At 42.1% G+C, this 22236-nt stretch overlaps 1 protein-coding gene across 2 annotated transcripts in view; it reads right to left on the bottom strand.

Moving 5' to 3' along the window:
- LOC129839163 (phosphofurin acidic cluster sorting protein 2-like) overlaps positions 1-22236 on the bottom strand; it is a 93726-nt gene that overhangs the window by 32111 nt on the left and 39379 nt on the right. For both annotated transcript variants that reach the window (XM_055906457.1, XM_055906464.1), the window contains exons 2-11: positions 21455-21542; positions 15113-15202; positions 14653-14778; positions 11959-12121; positions 10764-10855; positions 9887-9970; positions 6733-6792; positions 3790-3941; positions 3231-3324; positions 598-687 (exon numbers count right to left, since the gene is read on the bottom strand). In XM_055906457.1, coding sequence (XP_055762432.1) covers positions 598-687; positions 3231-3324; positions 3790-3941; positions 6733-6792; positions 9887-9970; positions 10764-10855; positions 11959-12121; positions 14653-14778; positions 15113-15202; positions 21455-21542 — 1039 coding nt within the window. The remainder of the gene's footprint in view (positions 1-597; positions 688-3230; positions 3325-3789; positions 3942-6732; positions 6793-9886; positions 9971-10763; positions 10856-11958; positions 12122-14652; positions 14779-15112; positions 15203-21454; positions 21543-22236) is intronic.

The following is a 22236-nucleotide window of genomic DNA, read 5'->3' as shown; positions in this document are numbered from 1 at the left end:
TAGAGAGAACGACAGACATCAAATGAGAGAACAGGAGCGAGTTGTGGCAAAGAGACAGGTAGAGAGAACGACAGACATCAAATGAGAGAACAGGAGCGAGTTGTGGCAAAGAGACAGGTAGAGAGAACGACAGACATCAAATGAGAGAACAGGAGCGAGTTGTGGCAAAGAGACAGGTAGAGAGAACGACAGACATCAAATGAGAGAACAGGAGCGAGTTGTGGCAAAGAGACAGGTAGAGAGAACGACAGACATCAAATGAGAGAACAGGAGCGAGTTGTGGCAACAAGACAGGCAAAATCAGAGACAAAGTGGAAAGCAAGAGAGAAGTACTAGAAAGTCCTGAAACAGAGAGAGCAGCCCAACCACTGAGGAAGAGAGAACAGCAAAAGAGACAAAGAAAGAGAGAAAGAGCCCTTGGGAACAGCACAAAATATGTTAAGCCTACAGGGATCCTCCAGAGGTTACCCGGTGTAGAGTAAAGTTGTCCCTAGACACTGATCTTGGGTCAGTTTAACCCCACTTATGGTTAAGGTCAGAATTGGGGGAAGGGAAGCTGACATTAGAGCTGTACCTAGGGGCAGCTTTCCCACTCACCCCCGCAGGAGACTCCAATCCGGCGCTGTCGTCTGTATACTTGGTCCCTATTAGGACTTTGGCCCTGTCCGGGGTCAGCAGATCTCCACCCTAAAAGGAGCAGAACACAGGACGCAGTTACCAAAACCGCCTGCTAGGGGACGCCCTTGAGCATATCCTAATTCCATGTCTCGAATATAGAAAAATAAATCACATGAACTCTGTTCACAGTGAGTTTTCATATGCGCCAGCTGGCAGCGAAATAGCTGACTACTAACCCGTAGGTGGCTGGCTCCTTTTTCTTGACACAAGCTACATCAGACTTGCAGGAACACACTGTGTTCATGACATTTCTATCTGCGACATTCCACAAGTTTGCTTACCTAAAGCTGGAATCCTTAATGGTGAAACTGTCACATTTCTTTGTGTGATATTACAACAACAAAGAAGTTACGGCAAACAAAGAACACTCTTTTCTTCCCCTATGACATCATTGCAATGTGCAATAGAACAGTAAAATATGTACTGCCATTTTTTTTGGACCCACGTCTCGCCACGCTCCTCACCGCTTCGTCGACAAAACAAAAACAACAAGAATGGCGGTGGGTCAGACAGTGGAACTGTTTCCCCTACTGCGGAATCCGTCTTTAACGTGCGCAAATGTCAAACTCTGAAATGCCTTTATTGATACTTGGTGCTCACATATTTGATGAGACAATCAATGTTCTAGCTAGAATAGATCCATATTTTGTGGCAATGTTTGACTCGCTTGAATTAACGACAGTTCCTCCTCAGTACAAATCATTTCTGCAGGGCTTAGGACACCGTGCACGCAGAATCAATCTGGCCTTACTCAATGTCTGACACTCACACTAAGAAACCACCCACACAGTTACAAAGTGTCTGGTGCAGTACACAGTACTACCATACATACAATTCCGAGAATATCCAGGAATAACCATCTAAAATACCTGGCGTATGCATGCCACATATAATTGACTATTTAAAGGGTATAGCTACAAATGTACCTCATCTAAAATACCTAGCATATGGATGTCAAAAAGAATGTAATATTTATAGGGATAGTTCACCCAAGATACAAATGTACCTAAACTAAAATGCCTGGCATAGATATGGACGCCACAAATCATTACTATTTAAAGGGATAGTTCATCCTTCGAAATGCCTGGGGCTTCATTTATCAATCACGTGTAGCCACATATCTGTGTGTAAACCATGCGTGAGATCATTTCCACACAAAGTGTGAGATTTATTTGCTTGAGAGTGTGTACATTTATGCACAGCCATGACAATGCGTACGCACAGTGCCAAGTGGTAGAAAAAGGGAACTGCTTGTCAAGCATAGAATTGGGAAAATACACTGAGTGTACAAAACATTCAAACGCATGCCATTCTGGTGCACACTAAAGTGTTAACCCAATGGGCACTTTTCAGCGGGAGCTTGCTGATCGGTATCTCACATCCCTGGAGGAGCCAATGTTTCGGACGCAATCATCAGCAAAACGAACTGTAACATACCATTTCCACACACCATCGCGCAACAGGTTGAAGTCGAGAGGGGTTTCTTTACCATCAATGGGTTCCCAAATACGAACGGAGCAATAGAGGGCGCCCACGTCGCACCGCCCCAAAACGAGTTCAACTAGGTGAACAGAAAAGGGCTTCCACTCTTAATGTGCAGGCGATAGGTTGTGTGACGTGTAAAAAACGCGGCTGAATGTCGTGGCCCGGTGGAACCCACGTCTTGTTTATTCTGCAGAACAGCAACGTTGGTCTATACTCTACAGGAGGGAGCTGTTGAGGATGGATGGCTTACTGGTGACTGTTGCCCACTCATTTGAAGTATATTTGCCATTGTTAAAGCAACTTGAGTTGTCCTCTTTTTGTAGCTATGTTTTTATTTGTTCTGGTCAAACCACAACTGAGCAAACTAAATACAACCTTTTGGTTGTACTCTATTTCCGTCTAGGAGCAGATTTTTTTTCTTAGCTTGTTTTGGTTGGGCCGTTGTAGGCTATTTCATGGTACGGCGTTGTATATTACCTACTGGCATTAAAGGGATGATTTTGCTCATATATGGTTAATTTGGGGATGTTTCGAAACGCAAATAGCCAAGGTCGTGCACAAGCACCGAGGCTGAGAACATTTGGTATTTATCAACGGTTATCTCCTACCGGTGTGTGCATGACGCTCGTAGGATTGTTTGATAAAACACTTTTTTTATTCGATTTTTAGGAATAGTTTCTATGCAATATTGATAAGTGATGCCCCTGGCATATATATATGGATGTCACAAATCACTAGTATTTAAAGGGATAGTTCATCTTATAGATGGCTAAATAGAGATAAACCTGGAGATCTAAATAGACAATGGATCTGGATAGTCAGCAACCTACCCATGTTTGCATAGCTTCAGAGCATTTGAGCGTTGTTGGGTTAAAAAAAACAAATGGGAGCGGTAGGACACGTGTTAGCATTAGCATGCTAATCCAAATTATATTTAAAAGATAGTCCAGCAGAGTAACAAACGAAAAACATTTGTGTGTGTTAGTGTGTGTGGCGTGTTGTGTGTTGTGACCTTACGTTCCAATGGCAACAAAGAGGAGTGAGTGTGTGTGTGTGTGTTTTCTTACGATGCAGACCAGGTCCCTGGCCTGGCTCTTCTGACTGTGCAGACTCCCAATCTCAGTCTGGGAGCTCGAATGGGACATTCCCTCAAAGAAGGGCCTGGGTGACAACCACATAAAAAAAACATATTTGAAACTTTCCGAAAAAAGACATACTTGAGAGACTGTGCTGAGGTGGGTAGTAGTGACACTAACTTGTGTACCCATTTAGGTGATGTTTTCATACTAGTCATTCAGCTACAGTTGTCTCTCACGTTTCTCCCCTGCAGCGACTTTCTTTTCTCTCTCTTTTGATTTGATGTACAGTAGCAATGCATAAATAAACTCCCCTTAACACTGAGGAAAATGTGAGTCTTCACTTTGACTAAAGTGTGAACATTATATGGGGCCCTGTTTGAGTTTAGCTGTACTCACAACATTTTGTGCGGCCATATTTGAGTGTAGGTGTACTGGCGACATGATGTGGGGCCTTACTTGAGTTTGGGTTTATCTGTATTTGAGACATTTTGTGGGGCCTTACTTTAGTTAAGGTGTACAGCACCGATAACATTTTGCAGAACCTTACTTGAGTTTGGGTTTGGGCGTGCTGAGGACACTCTCGTTGTCCTCCATCTCAGGGCCGCTGTCACTCTGGTTGTAAACCTCCAGACTATCATAGAGCAGGTCCAGATCCTCCTCCACCTCCTGGGTCTGGTCCACTGGGTCCGAGTCCAGAACCTAGCAACAACAAATGGACAGTGAAATAATCAGTCAATCAATCAGTCAATCTTTTATCCATCCATCCATCCATCCATCCATCCATCCATCAACCAATAAATCACTTCCAAAGAGCAAGTAATAGCACACTGGCAAGGAATAACTCCTTTGGCTGATGGAGTTGAAAGTTCAAAGTAGCATTGGTAACTCAGAAAATAGTTGTATACATACACCACCAGTTTATTAAATACACCACCCTGTTTACAAAAATGGTTCGCTCCTACAGACAGTGACAATAGCTTGCTATATAAATCAGGCAGACAGGCATCCAGTTACTGTTCCATTGAATGTTAGAATGGGCAAAACGAGTGACCTAAGCGACTTTGAACGTGGTATGATCTTCGGTGCCAGGCGTGCCGGTTCCAGTAACTCAGAAACGTCCGGCCTCCTTGGTTTTTCACGCACAAGTGTCTAGGGTTTCCCGAGAATCACGCGACAAACAAATAACATCCAGTTAGCGGCAGTCATGTGGGCGAAAACAGCTTGATGATGAGAGAGGTCGAAGGAGAACGGAAAGAATCATGCAAGCTAAGAGGCGGGCCACAAACAGGCAAATAACGGCGCAGTACAACAGTGGTGTGCAGAAAGGCATCTTGGAACGCACAACTCATCAGTCCTTGTCACGGATGGGCTATTGCAGCAGACGACCTCACCGGGTTCCATTCCTTTCAGTTAAAAACAAGAAGAAGCGGCTCCAGTGGGCATGCGATCACCAACACTGGACAATTGAGGAGTGGAAAAACATCGCCTGGTCTTCCACTGGATGTCATAAGGTGAATGCACCAATTTGTAAGTCGCTCTGGATAAGAGCGTCTGCTAAATGACTTAAATGTAAATGATGTAAATGTCTGATGAATCCCAGTTCCTGTTGCATCATGCTGATGGCAGAGTCAGGATTTGGCATAAGCAGCATGAGTCCATGGCCCCATCCTGCCTAGTGTCAATGGTACAGGCTGGTGGCGGTGGTGTAATGGTGTGGGGAATGTTTTCCTGGCATAGGTTAGGTCCTTTGATACCAACTGATCAATGTTTAAACTCTACACCTTGTAGAATCCATGCCACGAAGAATTCAGTATGTTCTCGAGGCAAACAGGGGTTCGACCCGGTACTAGATGGTGTACCTAATAAACTGGCCACTGAGTTTATATATCTTTAGCCATATTGCTATTGTAACAACATGATTAATATATTTTCTCTACAATAGCAATTTGTTTTCTTTGGAAACATGACAGGTCTCAAAGGAGGAAATTGGGATTTTTCCATATTTCCCTTTAGAATTGACAAACAGCTGGCGTTATTTGGAATACTGTAGTTAGACTTATGAAGCTATTGTGATGGAATATGCATACAGAACGCATATAACACAGACAATGTTCTTTCAACTAGGAGAGTATTTATATTATTTGTCAATTAGTTCTGAAATGACTTGGAGCACATAACAAAATTGATTTATTTTAGAGGCGCAAAACATTTTAATTAATTTCCACAGGCCATACATTACCGACTTGGTTGTCTCTGGGCCTTTTATGAATCATTACCGACTGAGATGAGACCAATTAAAAATATCGAAACATCAATTAAAAACTCACTGCTAAGCGATAATAAATCAGTGTTCTGTTGTATATCTTGAATTTAGTTTTTGTTGCAGGAAGAATAATTAATTTCCCCTCATATTCTCACTAGCTGAATATCTCAATTTATTTTGACTCAAATGACGCTCATAGTTTGTGATTGGCTTTTACAAACGAACCCAACGTCTGGATTGGTGCAGTAATAAACTAGTGCTGCCAATCAAGGGGTCCTACACCCCTGCTACTCTCATCAGTTCCAAGTGAAGTGACACTCAATGAGTAATTTACAAGTATGTAATTATGATTCAATATATTGGCAGGTGCTGAAGCACAACTTTGGGTTAGGGAAGACGAACAATGTGAAACACTGGCTCTAATGGACAATACTTTTTCAAACATTTTCAATTATTTATATATTCCGACGACAGGATGCATGACAAAGCTGTGACCGGGGTCAACCGATTGTTCCATAGAATGTCCTGTCAGTAAAATAGGTGTGTTGACCCAATCCTGCACATAACCAACCATTAATGAACCCAGCCAGCCCTGTACACGTTGAACCATGGGTTGTGTCCCAAATGGCACCATACTCCCTATATAGTGAGAGATGGGCCCTGGTCTAAAGTAGTGCACTATACAGGGAATAAGGTGCAATTTGGGACATACAAATAATACTACAGTTGCCTTTCCTACTTAGGTCACTTCCTGCTTGAAGGAGAGGTAATATCGTTAAGGAGTTAGGTGATAAAGGAGAGCGGCGCTCTCAGGGCGAGACTGGTAGACAGTGAGCGAGGTTAGGTTAAAGAGACTAGAGTGGGCCTACAGTAGCAAAAGCGCTTAAATCAATTAGATTGATCTGTAAACAGAAAGGGTCAAAGACAATACGCTCCATTTATCTGGGACTTCATTAACAGATTGCATGGTATAATGGTATAGTTTTTTGGTTGGTAGAACCTTTTCATAAAATGGTTCTTTGAGGGTTCTTCGTTGGGTGAAAGGGTTCTACATAGAACGAAAAATGGTTCTACCCGAAAACAAGAAAGGGTCCTCCTTACAGGGACAGATGAAGAACACTTTATGAACCTTGTAGCATTCTACAAAAACATTGAAGCAGTGGCAGATGAATCCCTTGCAGCGTGTTATTCATATAAAACAGAACAGTTGAAGCGTGCAGTACTAACCTCATCCGTCACTTTGAATCTCTTCAACAGGGCCACAAACTTCTGTTTGAAATTGGGTTGCTGTAAAATGGGAGTGAGAGAGAGGGTGGAGGAGAGGGAGGGAGAGGAAGAGAGAGTTTGGTGTCAACAAGAGTACACCAAGAACTTGTCAGAATGATCCTTTTTAGTATGATCCCCATTTGCTGACGCCATGACGTAAGCTAATCTTTCAGAGACGTCAGTGTAACCAACAAAGCTGTCTTCAAACTCATGTGATGACAGCTCTATAATACTGAGAGCTCAATAAATCCCAGTAAAGTTAACACAATAGACTTTTGAGTCTAGTCTTCACCACCAAATGTTATTAGGCTCCAGAGTGAAGTTTCCCATAGGTAAAGATCTAGGAAAAGCTTCCCCTTCTCCAATCCTAACAATATTCATTCATTGGGAAAAAGCTAAACTGACCCAAAATCAATGTCTAGGGGCAATTTCACCCTTCTCCCATTAATATGCTTATCTGAAGAGTGCCAGCATCTGAAGAGCACTAGGATGTGCCATTAAAAGTCACTTAATGTTCACACGGCTTAGTGGCTTCGACCTCGGTGACCTTATGTGAGCATTATTCGCTGATTCACCAAAGGCACATTAGGTCATCGGAGAAAGCCAGACGTCATTATTAACAACATCAAGGATTATTGATTGAAGCAAATACCCAGGCCTTGGGGAAAGTATTTGTTAAAGTGTGCGTTTATTTGTGATTTATGTTTGTGTGTGTATATCTGTGTGTGTTACCAGCTCCCATGTGTTGGGTCTCAGTTTGTGCGTGTTGGTGCCTGCCTAATTTGTATCCTTAGTTGGTGTTTTAGTCTGCGTCATCTACACAGTGTTTTGGTCTAAAAGTGGAGGTTGAACTCATTCCAGGACAACTCTCCTGTCACTATTGCTTAGATAAGGATTTGGGAGACAGGAGACATCTTCTGTGCCATCCCTGAAGAGGACAAGACTGAGTAACAGATCTATCACAGACACACCTTAAAGAGATTACAGTGGACTCTTGATGACTGCACCCATTTGCGCTGGCTTGGAACATTCGAGACAGCACACACTGAACCCGAGCATAAAGTTATCAGGAGCAAGGCATTGGGGCCGAAAAACTGTATTGCATTTAAATGTAGTTTGTACTTAGAAAGAATTCACCACCCTTGACTTTTTCCACATTTTGTTGAGTTACAAATTGGGATTAAAATGGATTTAATGGTCTTTTTTTCTTTTTGACGATCTACACAAAATATTTGGTAATATTAAAGATTCATTTTTTAAAGATTAATGAAAGATATTACACTAATATATATTGATAAAATAATTAGAATCACCTTTGGTAGTGATTACAGCTGTGAGTATTTGGGGTAAACCTCGAAGAGCTCTACACATTTAGATTGTACTATATTTGCCCATTATTCTTTTTTAAACCCTTCAAGCTCTGACAAGATGTTTTTTGGTAATTGACAGCCATTTTCAAGTCTTGCCATAGATTTTCATGCCGATTTAAGTCAAAACTGTAACTAGGCCACTCAGGAACATTTAATGTCGTATTGGTAAGCAACGCCAATGTATATTTGGAGTTGAGTTTCAGGTTATTGACCTGCTGAAAGGTGAATTTATCTCCCAGTGTCTGTTGGAAAGCAGACTGAACCAGGTTGTCCTCTAGGATTTTGCCTGTGCTTAGCTCTAATCCATTTATTTTTATCTCCCGAAAAAATTTGGTTCTTGCTGATGACAAGCATACCCATAACATACCCATAAGAGTGGTACTCAGTGATATATTGTGTTGGATATGCCCAAAACATAATGCATTGTACATAATGCATTGTATTCAAGACAAAAATGTAATTTATTTGCCACATTTTTTGCAAACAGGATGCATGTTTTGGAATATTTTGATTCTGTACAGACTTCCTTCTTTTCACTCTGTCATTTAGGTTAGTGTTGTAGAGTAACTACAATGTTGTTCATCCATCTTCAGTTTTCTCCTATCACAGCCATTAAACTCTGTAACTGTTTTAAAGCCACCATTGGCCTCATGGTGAAATCCCTGAGTGGTTTCTTTACTCTCCGGCAACTGAGTTAGGAAGGACGCATGTATCTTTGTAGTGACTGGGTGTATTGATACACCATCCAAAGCATAATTAATAACTTTACCATGCTCAAAGGGATATATATATTTTTATCCATCTACCAACAGGTGCCCTTTTTTGCGAGGCATGGGAATTTCTCCCTTGTCTTTGTTGTTGAATCTGTGCTTGAAATTCACTACTTGACTGAGGGACCTTACAGATAATTTTGTGGGTTACAGATATATATTTTTAAATATATATATTTTTAATATAACCTTTATTTAACTAGGCAAGTCAGTGAAGAACAAATTCTTATTTACAATGACGGCCTACCAAAAGGCAAAAGGCCTCTTGTTCAGGGGCAGAACGACAGATTTTTACCTTGTCAGCTCGGGGATTCAATATAGCAACCTTTCGGTTACTAGCCCAACGCTCTAACCACTAGGTTACCTGCCACCTCAGAAATGGGGGTAATCATTCAAAAATGATATTAACCACTATTATTGCACACAGAGTGAGTCCATGCAACTTATGTGACTTGTTAAGCACATCTTCACTCCTGAACATATTTAGGCTTGCCATAACAAAGGGATTGAATACTTACTGACTGAAGACATTTCAGCTTTACATTTTTGTAAACGTTTCTAAAAACAAAATTTCACTTGTTGTGTGTAGATCAGTGGCACAAAATCTCAATTGAATACATTTTAATTTCAGACTGTAACAACAATATGTGGGAAAAGTCAAGGGGTGTGAATATTTTCTGAAGGGCACTCAAAAGGATTCGACAGTGCTGTTCTAAGTGAGTCAACATGCATAGTATGAAAAAGCATGGTATGAAAAACCCATCATCATTGAAAACAATCCCCTTCCAAGAGTTTGTACCTGCAGACCCTGCCATCACATGAACAGGTGCTGTACCTCAGGGCTCTATGCTGGGGCTATTCTCATTCTCTCTGCACTAAAATAAACTTACAAGCTAGGCTTGATGTGTATTCGAATGAATTTATCCAACCACATTGTAAAGTTGTTGATATAGGGAGCCCCCCCCCCATCCTTACCCTTGTCATGGATGTTGTTCGAATCATTTTCCTCCGGTTTTTCTTTGGCTTCCTTTGTACATCATCATCCTCGTCGTACAGGTCCTATGAAAGAGAGTTTTGTGTCTTTAAGATCAGTGTTTTACAACCCATGGGAATGTACCTCTTTGATAAATAAAGTGCAGCACTGTGAGCTATAGATTGAGAAACACTAGGCCAATGACATTTTGGTCTATAACTACAACTAGAACCCAGGATAAATAGTATGCAGGGACTTACTGTATTGGTATTGCCGTGGAAATTCTTACACAGGGACACTCAAAGTCAATCTTAAATTAATCATTGTTTATTGTCAGCGCACTGGAGAGGTTCCAACCAACTCAATGCACCATAGTACTCAATCAGGAGCTCTGCCTGGGCAGACCCAGCAGTTGTCTTATATACGGCTATACACAGACAAGTTATATTTGCATGATTTAGCATAATTCATTCATCATTACCGTTTTGTTTCATTCATGTGACCAACCAATACTATATCATAACATGTGACAGACGAACACCTCCCGAGGCTTCTCCTCTCTAAGCTGAGACCTTGAAAATGAGATATCTTGCGTTTGTCCTCAAAACAAGGTCTGGGCGTACTGCCAAATTGCAGCTACGGATAAGTGAGGATTTGTACAGTCAGCCACTTGCATGAACACAGAAATTGGTTATTAGAACAGCACATGAATAGTAGACAGAAGTTTAGTTCAAAGAAAAGCACAAACATAGAAAGTCCCTTACATTCCATCCTCTTACACAACGACAGTATACAGTGTGTATTTTTGGGTGTCCATTACAGGTAATTCGAGCTGGAGATCTTCCCAAACAGCAAAGTGTAAGATGTGCTGTGTCTCACCACTGGTTGAACAGCATCGTCGCTAGCTTCCTGCTCCGAAGAGTAGCTGTCGTCGTCATCCTCGGAGTAGTTATCCATATCCGGGGAGCGATCTGGGGTCAAAGACAAGAACAAAAGTTGCATGTCAATTCTCCATTCACTCACTGGGAAACTCTGGAGAATTTAGCATTGATTTTAAATGTCTATGTTCCGTTGCTCCACTCAAAGGCTCTGAGCTAAAAGGACGAGGTCAAGTAAGTTTAAATGCCTCTAATGTCACGCCATACTTCCTCAAGGACGGGAAAATAGAATGAATGAATGAGTTCAGTAACATTTTTCAAAAGATTTCATATAGCTTGCTGAGCATCTGGATAATATTGCATCCTTGACAGATGATTTTATTTTGGGATGCGGGCCATCAGTTTCACAGTGAATTCCTTTACATTAGTGCAGCTGACATCTGTATCGTTTACTCAGCGTCCATTTTGGCTCTGGGAGCACGAGGATCCTGAGGGAGCATCATGTGCCAGGCTGTAAACCGCCTTAACAACCACTGAAAATAATATCCTGCATTTTCCCTCAGTAACATTGGTCCTAATGTACTTAAGCTGTCATGGTTAGGGATTTAGGCACCGATAGTAACGATGGTCTGTGGACACAGGCAATATGTTGGAAGGACCCTTCCCATGGGGCGATTAGTGGGTCTGTGGTGGGCTTATTGCACTTCAGTAAATAGACTTAAGTAGTGAATGTATGGAGATCTCTGGAGTTACACAAGGACGAGTGAAACATTGAGACACTGAGAGGCTACACAGAATACGTTTCTTTCAAAAGCATTTTCTTTCGAAAAGTTAACATTTGTGAAAACGAGTTGTCAATATAGAAACACGTCTATTAAAATGTGCAATTGCCAAGGAAATGGTTTCACTCACATGACTGTCAGGCTAAGTGCAATGTAAATATGCACTTATTATGCAATTAAAAGCCCTGTGATAGACTAGCGTCCAGTCCAACGGGTGTACTAGTACATCAAGCTGACTCATGCTACAAAAACAAGAGATAGGCTCCTGCCCCAAGGGCCGTTCTGACTCGGACAAGGATACTTTATGCAATTAAATAACATTATGCCAAAAACATCGGTTTTCAGGATGAATAGCTTTCCTCAGTGTGCGGGCCAAACAGTTGTGATGAAAAGCACTGATTTCCAGGTCCCCACCTAAGGCTTTGGCCTTGGTCCCTGTCTGCCCGCTGCCGTCCTCATGGTCAATGGGCTGACTGGACAGGGAATACACACTGAGCTCGGCCGCACGCACCGGCACCTCCTTCACGTTGCTATGGAGACCCAGGATCTGGGCTCCATCTGTCGGGTGTTGCATCACCTAAACACAAGTCAAGACAGAGAAGTGTGTGAGCGACATACAAGTGTTGTTGCGTTCATTCATACAGAACAATCAGTACCTGAGTAAAATACATAATGCAGAAGCACGCACACAGACACACACACACACACATTGACACACATACAGGCACACACACACATTGACACACACACAGGCACACACACAGCCATAAACACAAGCGCACAAGCGCAGGCACACACACATTCATAAATTTGCACATACACACGCACGGTCAACTGAAGCACACGGTTTTTGTTAGAAACGGGGCAGCTTTATTTTCCTCCCCATGTTTTCTTCCTCTTGTCTCACCAAATCAGATTTGTGCCTCTCACCTTGACACAGTTCGCTCTAAGCTCTAGGCTGTGTACCAAATCGCATACGGTGCCATTTGAGAGGCAGCCCTGGAGTTTCATTAACCATCAATCGCAAGTTGCATCGAGAATGAAAGACCCAAATGTTCTCCAATCACTGCGGTCATTCAAACCCAAGAGAAAGCCTGACAGCACTTTGTTCATACAGTCACATCTCTACATCTCATTCTCTCCGGCATGCTGTATTATTCAGCCCTTTGCGGAGGCGGAGTTTGAAACTAATTGCGAGTGTATTGCGGATGGGGACCTGAGGAAATGTAGCTATGGTAGTCCTGTAATGTAATTGGGGGAATGGGAAAGCATGCCTACATCCGGGGGCATTGTGTAATGTTGGCTGGTGGCTGTGCGGAATAGTTCATGGATGTGCATACAATGACATTGGCTGGTGTTCAGTCAATTTCAAAGTGGGTTTCTGAATATCGCTTCTGTTCACTTTATGCATTCGGTTACAGTTCCTTGTTATGGCCGGTTAATAGGTTCCTTCTTGCTTTGCCAACTTTGAATTTAGCACAGACCTTGCTAAAAATGGATTCTGAATTGGAACTGGTAGAGCAGCCTGGTCTCATAGACTAGACGTAACATAATATACGTCAATCAAATTAGTATGATATGTTACATTTGGGATGGTTACATAAGACAGAAGGCAAAAACAAAAGGAGGGTGGTGGGTCGAGGTGGATAGGTAGGCCGTAGGCGTATAACGCAAACGTTTAGCAACCCAAAGGTTGCGTGTTAGAATTTCATCATGGACAACTTTAGCATTTTAGCTAATTAGAAACTTTGCACCTACTTACTACTTTTTGGCTACTATGCAGCTACATAAAATGTTAGCTAACCCTTCCCCTAACCTTAACCCTTTAACTTAACTCCTAACTCTAATACTTTAACCAACCTCCTAACCTAACCTTAACCCTAACCCCTAGCCTAGCTATGATATACATTAGCATTAGAAACCTAGCCAATGTTAGCCACAACAAATTGGAATTCGTAAAATATCATACATATTGAAAATTCCGAACATATTAAACAAATTGCAATTCGTAACATATAAAACAAATTGTAATGCGTAACATATCATGCGAAATGATTGATGGATATCCACAAAGTAATACATATCACACAAAACATATCATACTAAATGGAGTTTTCGAATTTACGTACAGAATAATATGAAATGCTCTGAGACCAGGTTAGGTGGAGTTGCTTATGCCTCCTACAAACCAATAAAGGCAGGCTATGTGTTGAGGTATAAGTGTTTGTTGGGGTATGTGTTGAGGTATAGGCCCTGCCAGAGTGCGAATTACACCTGTTTTGAGTGCACGCACTTAATAATAAAGACATCATTTAAACTGTAAAAATGTATTACCTTTTAATGTGACATGAACACAACCAGTCATGATATTTTCATCTGATTGTCAAACAAATCTCTTTAAAAAGTAGGAATGTTCGTCCACTCCAAAATAATTCCAGCATCCAAACTGCATACTCGCGCCATTTTATGAATGGAAATAGACATCTGTTACAAAACACCAAAAAAGTGTGCCTAATGATATTCCGCGATTGCCATTGATTAAGCCTACATTAATTGATGTGTCTTGCTGACAAATTAAGCTTTTTTTGTAGCCTGAAAAGTTGGGACACCTGAAATGCATTGAAATAAAGGCTATTTTTCTCAAGGACGCATGGCAAACAAATGGCAAAAAATGAGGAAGTACAAAGGAAAATCTATGCGGAAAGGAGCTCATCTAAAGCCGAAATTCAGCACTACTGGATGGACAGCGCTGCTACAAAGAAATACTGTTATAAACCATGAAAAAAGAGGTGGGGGTGTTCATTTCATTGGAAGATTTTATTTTCATATTTACCACTGTAAAACATATTTACCACTGCATTTGAAATGAATAGGAGAATTGTTAAATTAGCATTATTTAGAGACCCCCCAAAGTTTGACTTTTGTTGCATTTAGGGGAGCTAACATCTCATTCAGGGGAGCTAAGCCCCCCCTTGCCTCCCCCGTATTTCGCACCATCGGCCCTGTTTCCATAGTTACAGATGTATAACCCCATGACAAGCAACTTGCGTTTGACTTCATTTGCTGTTGTGATAAAATCGGTCACAAATATTAAGCTGTTGTCTTTACCTCTGCCATATTTATGACGCCCACAGCTAAGGTCTTATACCCCAGGATGGTACGGTTTTTATATCGCTTCCTCCTCTGCAGCATGATCTGCAATCGGTTGGCGTCCCTTTTGAGGAAGTGGGGATACTAGGGGGGACAGAAAAGGGCGTAACACACATTAGGTGTTACAGGAGGTTACATCACACCTTACATCATGTCTGTAGCCATGACAATTTTTTTCTTCAGTCAGTCATTTCTTTGATGCCTTCAGATCCGCCACCTCAGATGGGCTTTGAACGCAAACCTGAGGTGTAGGAAATACACTAAAACTAAAAAAGGGGTATGATATGTTTACACAGGCACTGCCATTAATTTAGCAAAAAGTGCTGTACATCAACCATTGGCTAATGAAAATACGTATTTCAGTCACATAACGGATCACTCTTTGATACTTTTGAAAGCCATGTTAACCTGGCCATACCTGGAGTGAGAAGGTTAGCTCAAGGTCAGTCTCCATCAGTCCGTCTGGGGGAAGGACATACTCGTTGGACCTCAAGATGCGCTTGGACCCCTGTGGCGGAAGATTTAAAGAGAGGTACAGAGAGAGTTAGAGATCTAATGGTGACTGAAACAAAGCCATTTGGTGGTAACACTTTGACTTTGCAATGTTCCTTTCCCTGAGAAACGTGTATAGAAACTAAATTCTAAAATGTACACATTCCTGTGTCAAAGAAGGAGTGTTTGCCAACGATGCCTAGAAGGTAGGGGCTAAAGTTTAGGGGTTGTTTCTGGACAGGGTCTTGGAGCTGCATGTTATCTCAGTAACCTACTGTTCCAGCCAATTTAAAGGTAGACTCAGCGATATGATGTAGATGCAGAAAGTAAACAGCATAATGGATCAATTTCCGCAACAACTAAGAGCCCTGAAGCACGAGGCTCACCTTCTTTGGTGACCTTGCTAGCACGCTGTGTACAGCGTGACGCGAACACGTGCGCATATACTGTGTGCAACTGTGAGAGAGCATCTCGCTCATCTCAATATCTCTGGTGCTGCTCGTATTAACGTCATTTCGCTGAGTCTTTCCAAGCATGCTCTATCATCTCACCCCACTTCCAATATCAAATCAAATCAAATTTATTTATATAGCCCTTCGTACATCAGCTGATATCTCAAAGTGCTGTACAGAAACCCAGCCTAAAACCCCAAACAGCAAGCAATGCAGGTGTAGAAGCACGGTGGCTAGGAAAAACACCCTACACTGGCCAGTCCTCTTCTGGCTGTGCCGGGTGGAGATTATAACAGAACATGGCCAAGATGTTCAAATGTTCATAAATGACCAGCATGGTCAAATAATAATAATCACAGTAGTTGTCGAGGGTGCAACAAGTCAGCACCTCAGGAGTAAATGTCAGTTGGCTTTTCATAGCCGATCATTAAGAGTATCTCTACCGCTCCTGCAGTCTCTAGAGAGTTGAAAACAGCAGGTCTGGGACAGGTAGCACGTCCGGTAAACAGGTCAGGGTTCCATAGCCTCAGGCAAAACAGTTGAAACTGGAGCAGCAGCAAGGCCAGGTGGACTGGGGACAGCAAGGAGTCATCAAGGTGCTTCTACACCTGCATTGCTTGGTGTTTGGGGTTTTAGGCTGGGTTTCTGTACAGCACTTCGAGATATTAGCTGATGTACGAAGGGCTATATAAAATAAACTTGATTGATTGATCATGCCAGGTAGTCCTAGGGCTCAGGTCCTCCGAGAGAGAGAAAGAATACCAGCTTTCATCGTGTATCAGTGGCTGTGCCCTGTCTGAATACCCAAACTTGCGTCCTAAAAAATAACATTTTATAGTATGTGGCATTTCGAAAATCAAGTATACTTTAAATGCCTGGATGTCATACTCATTTCGGTTTTGACAACAGCTGATCAATTAGATATGGGGATGTGCTACCGAAATCAATGAATATTGCAGGATATCTTTAGATATCCTGCAATAATTGGCTATTAAGACTTTTGTTTTTTTTATGGCAATTCACTACAAAGCTTTACTGCTTAGCTTAGATCTGGGGATGCGCTACTGAAATCAATGAATAGCTGGGAAACAACACGTTCGTGCATGACGCAAAATATAACGTTGTATACTATGTGCATTTTCGGACTCTGACATTGCTCGTTCTGATATTTCTTAATTTCTTTCTTTTTATTCTTTGGATTATGTGTGTATTGTTTGGTATTGCTAGATATTACTGCACCGAGGAAGCTAGAAACACAAGCATTTGGCAGCACCTGCGAAAACATTTGCAAATCTGTGTACGGGTTCAAGAAACTTTGATGTGATTGAGAAGTAAATTTATGTGTTTTGTATGTATTTAATGTATAGCTATTAATTTATTCATTTTGTACTGTTTTTGGTGAAGTCCTTTTTATAAACCCAAATTGGATTTCTGTTCTCATTTAAAAGTGTTTCTTGTTTGTAATAATAAAAATCTACTCTTATACTTTCAACTTTTCAGCATAAATGATCGCACATCTGAGCTATGTTATTGCATGTGCAATACATAATCTTTAGTCGCCTAGCTATAGTTGCCTAGATCAACTAATAGAGGCCAAGTCTTTGAGAGCATACATCCTCCAAAGATGGAGAGGACAATACAGTGCCACTGACACAGCCTGCTACCAAAACCTGCAGACTCTCCTTCACTGCAGCCGACGTGAGTAAAACATTTAAACGTGTTAACCCTCGCAAGGCTGCAGGCCCAGACGGCATCCCCAGCCGCGTCCTCAGAGCATGCGCAGACCAGCTGGCTGGTGTGTTTACGGACATATTCAATCAATCCTTATCCCAGTCTGCTGTTCCCACATGCTTCAAGAGGGCCACCATTGTTCCTGTTCCCAAGAAAGCTAAGGTAACTGAGCTAAACGACTACCGCCCCGTAGCACGCACTTCCGTCATCATGAAGTGCTTTGAGAGACTAGTCAAGGACCATAACACCTCCACCCTACCTGACACCCTAGACCCATTCCAATTTGCTTACCGCCCCAATAGGTCCACAGACGACGGAATCGCAACCACACTGCACACTGCCCTAACCCATCTGGACAAGAGGAATACCTATGTGAGAATGCTGTTCATCGACTACAGCTCAGCATTTAACACCATAGTACCCTCCAAACTCGTCATCAAGCTCGAGACCCTGGGTCTCGACCCCGCCCTGTGCAACTGGGCACTGTACTTCCTGACGGGCCGCCCTCAGGTGGTGAGGGTAGGTAACAACATATCCACCCCGCTGATCCTCAACACTGGGGCCCACAGGGGTGCGTTCTGAGCCCTCTCCTGTACTCCCTGTTCACCCACGACTGCGTGGCCATGCACGCCTCCAACTCAATCATTAAGTTTGCAGACGACACTAGAGTGGTAGGCTTGATTACCAACAACGACGAGACGACCTACAGGGAGGAGGTGAGGGCCCTCGGAGGGTGGTGTCAGGACAATAACCTCACACTCAACGTCAACAAAACAAAGGAGATGATTGTGGACTTCAGGAAACAGCAGATGGAGCACCCCCCTATCCACATCGATGGGACAGTAGTGGTAAGTTTTAAGTTCCTCGGCGTACACATCACGGACAAACTGAATTGGTCCACCCACACAGACAGCGTTGTGAAGAAGGCGCAGCAGCGCCTCTTCAACCTCAGGAGGCTGAAGAAATTCGGCTTGTCACCAAAAGCACTCACAAACTTCTACAGATGCACAATCGAGAGCATCCTGTCGGGCTGTATCACCACCTGGTACAGCAACTGCTCCGCCCACACCTGTAAGGCTCTCCAGAGGGTAGTGAGGTCTGCACAACACATCACCGGGGGCAAACTACCTGCCCTCCAGGACACCTACACCACCCGATGTCACAGGAAGGCCATAAAGATCATCAAGGACAACAACCACCCGAGCCACTGCCTGTTCCCCCTGCTATCATCCAGAAGGCGAGGTCAGTACAGGTGCATCAAAGCAGGGACCGAGAGACTGAAAAACAGCTTCTATCTCAAGGCCATCAGACTGTTAAACAGCCACCACTAACATTGAGTGGCTGCTGCCAACATACTGACTCAACTCCAGCCCACTTTAATAATGGACATATGGAAATTGATCAAAAATGTATCACTAGCCACTTTAAACAATGCCACTTAATATAATGTATATGTATATACTTTACTCTATATTATCTACTGCATCTTGCCATCTGTATGTAATACATGTATCACTAGCCACTTTAAACTATGCCACTTTTATGTTTACATACCCTACATTACTCATCTCATATGTATATACTCATCTACTGCATCTTGCCTATGCCGTTCTGTACCATCACTCATTCATATATCTTTATGTACACATTCTTTATCCCTTTACACTTGTGTGTATAAGGTAGTAGTTGTGGAATTGTTAGGTTAGATTACTCGTTGGTTATTACTGCATTGTCAGAACTAGAAGCACAAGCATTTCGCTACACTCGCATTAACAGCTGCTAACCATGTGTATGTGACAAATACAATTTGATTTGAGAGGGACAGTTCATGGTTTGATCAGAGGAAGAGTAGCTCTCTGCATCATTCCTCTACTGCATCTCCCCATTCCTCTCAAGCTACAGGTGACTCTTCAATTGATGCATGTTTAGGCCTACGGTTAACTCAAGCTTACTCCAAATACATTTTTCCAAATGCTAGCTTCTTAGCTAACAACAACACTCCGCTGTAGTGAACGGTCACTGGCTGGGGCTACAGACGATCCTTTTCAGTTCATATGCAAAGCCATAACTGGTGGTGCATTTAAGACAACAGGGAACTCTGAAAAAAACATGCTCCCACTGGGAAAAATATTTTTGAACAGTCATCCAACTCAGATGAAATTCGGCATGCTACTTGAGCTGAAGATCACTGAAGTCACGATTTCCCCCAGTCTGAGCTCGTTTTGCTTCCGAGTTCCCAGTTGTACGTTGCGGCCGTAGCATACTACAGCATACTTTTTACTAAACAATACATAGTACGATTAATATGTATGCAGTTTAAGTAAGTAGTAGTCAAGCCAGAATTCGGACACGACCAGTGACATGCAGAAAAAAATAGGGAGAAAAGCTTATTTTCTTTCTATCATGGTCAGTTAGCGCTTTACTAACTCCACGCTGACCATTTTGTTTTCTTGTGGGAGGCTAGGCTAGCTTCACCTCCAAATTAACTGACTGGAAACGCAACAGGCTAATCGCTAACAAGACAACAGCAGCAGTCAGTATCAAACTTCTAATGAGCTGTCGCACACAGCTGCACTACAATGGACCAGCAGACAGTTATCGGTGATGAAGCTTCACAAAAACATTCAGTCTTTAGAGATGAAAGGGAGGAGGAAAGTATGCGAGGAAAACAAAACACATGGAAAAATCTGTATTCGGACCTGCATTCCTCATGGTGACTCAGCAAACAAAAAAAGGGCGCTAGCTTCAAGACATTAATGCTAATTGATCCCAGAGCAGGAAGAACAGACATGTGGCTTCCAAGAGTAGCCCCATCGGGCCCTGACAGACAACTACGTGCGTAGGTATGTGTTGACTTCAGACAAGTCTGCAACCAAAGCTATTGGCTAGCTCAATGACAATACAATTAACTAATTTCTGAATGCATTCAAAAATACTGAAAAGTCCAAAACCAAGTATGCATTAGCAGGTTTTAAACATACGGAACCAAATCGCCACAGTCTTCTGAGTTCTGTAGCTAGAGATACAGAGAGTGACCAAGAATAAACATTTTTCACACTATTTTTCCTCCTGTCAATAGGGAATAAAGAGCAGTCGAGACCCGTCTTAACTCCTGCCTACGCTGCAACTTTCGGGTTCTTTTGTGTTGCCGCTCAACACGCCGTCATCAGAGGATCAGATGTGGCCATTTAAGTCCCTTTTCTGACAAGTAGCAGGCAGACAGGTGCTAGCTAGCCATTACAATTACCACTCGAGGAAATTAATAGACCTGAATGCTGTTCTCAGAAATATGCTGAAGTACCGAGTTACTTGAGAAGAGAGAAGCAGTGGGAAATATTGACTGACACTTCGGATTTCTGATCATTTATGACCAGTGAATTTACCACCAGTAATTAGAGAGAACAGAAAGAACACAGTTCAACCACACAATGCTCTTTCTCTCTGACTGCATAGAACCCTGAGCAATACGCGAGCACTGGGCTGTACCGCGACCAAAGCGACTACTTTGGAATGCAGAGTGCCCCAAGTAACGATCAGACATAACTGTCATATTTTTCCTTCCTCTCTGTTCCTATCGAACAAGATGTCACCTTGGTAACCGCTTGGGTAGTCCTCTGAGACTGTTGAGCTTAGTGGAAGGAGAGATTCTGGAAGGTTGTCAGGTGTGAAAGGAAAAAGTATGTAGCTACATCGCAATTCTGCCAAGGTGCATGAAATAAAGGACGTAGAAAATATATGCAATGACTATAGAAATAGCTTGTAAGGAGGACCACAGAGAAGTGAAAAACACTTCCGATGTTGACCATGGGCTTTTGTTGGCCATTAGCTTTTGTTAGTTATTGCCATATTTGAGTAAATTGACGAGTAGTATTGACCTTGATATAGTCCTTTGATTTTTCTGTTCATTTCAGAAAATAGTGTCAGCCAATTGATGCAAACAGTTGTTACCAAACCATCCCATAACACGAGACGTCAACGGTCAACAGCAATCTAAGTTCCTGTGTTTTTATGGACACTCCATTTGATACTAATACAATCCGAAGCACATTACTTAAATCGTCATAATCTTCTTAAACTGGACTCACCTGTATTTTGACAGCTATCACCACAGAGCTAAGCTCTCGGTCCAGTTCTTTGAGGACGATCAGCTTCTTGAGGGTCAGGCTGCACAATCTGTGGTCAACAGGGGAGACGGGGAAGGGATTTAGTTTAGTTTCATTCATTTAGATAATTTCAAACATGCACAATGATACACAAACAGCGTCATATATGATACAGTGGTTAACTGATAGCATGTAAACAAAGCTATTGTAGGCATATTCCATTAGGGTCTTCGATGGAACATTTAGCGATGTTTGAACAAATCAATTCAAAAGGAAGTGCTGCTTTACTGGTATGAATGGCAATACGCATAGTACTTTCAAAGCAAATGCAACATGTACACATACTGTAAAATTAATAATAGAGCTGAAGGAAGAAAACAGATGAAGTCATGGATCAAAATGTACAGCCGAGCGAGAATATAAAAAGGTATAGATTCATATTTGACAACCCTTGTATTATGATAACTTGGGAAATTGAGAAAGACGTCAAAGAAATGATGAATACATACATATTTCATTATTTCACACACAAAACAAATTGGCAGTAGTAATGAAATAAAGTCAAGACTGCCTATCATGACAAAACCGTTTGTATTTTTTCACGATAATCACATCATTATCTTGATGCACCGCTTCATCCCTCTCAAGAGCTGCTGTCGTGAGGAAGGATGTATTTCATGTATTTCAAAAGGATAGAAAAACACGAGTGTTGAACAAAAGGTACTCGGCCCACTACATGAGATGAGTAGCGCTTTCATAGACAT

Source organism: Salvelinus fontinalis, chromosome 3 (genome assembly GCF_029448725.1).
Source record: "Salvelinus fontinalis isolate EN_2023a chromosome 3, ASM2944872v1, whole genome shotgun sequence".
Classification (NCBI taxonomy): Eukaryota; Metazoa; Chordata; class Actinopteri; order Salmoniformes; family Salmonidae; genus Salvelinus; species Salvelinus fontinalis.
The sequence above is the reverse complement of the archived record's forward strand: the minus strand, read 5'-3'. Positions and strand labels throughout refer to the sequence as shown.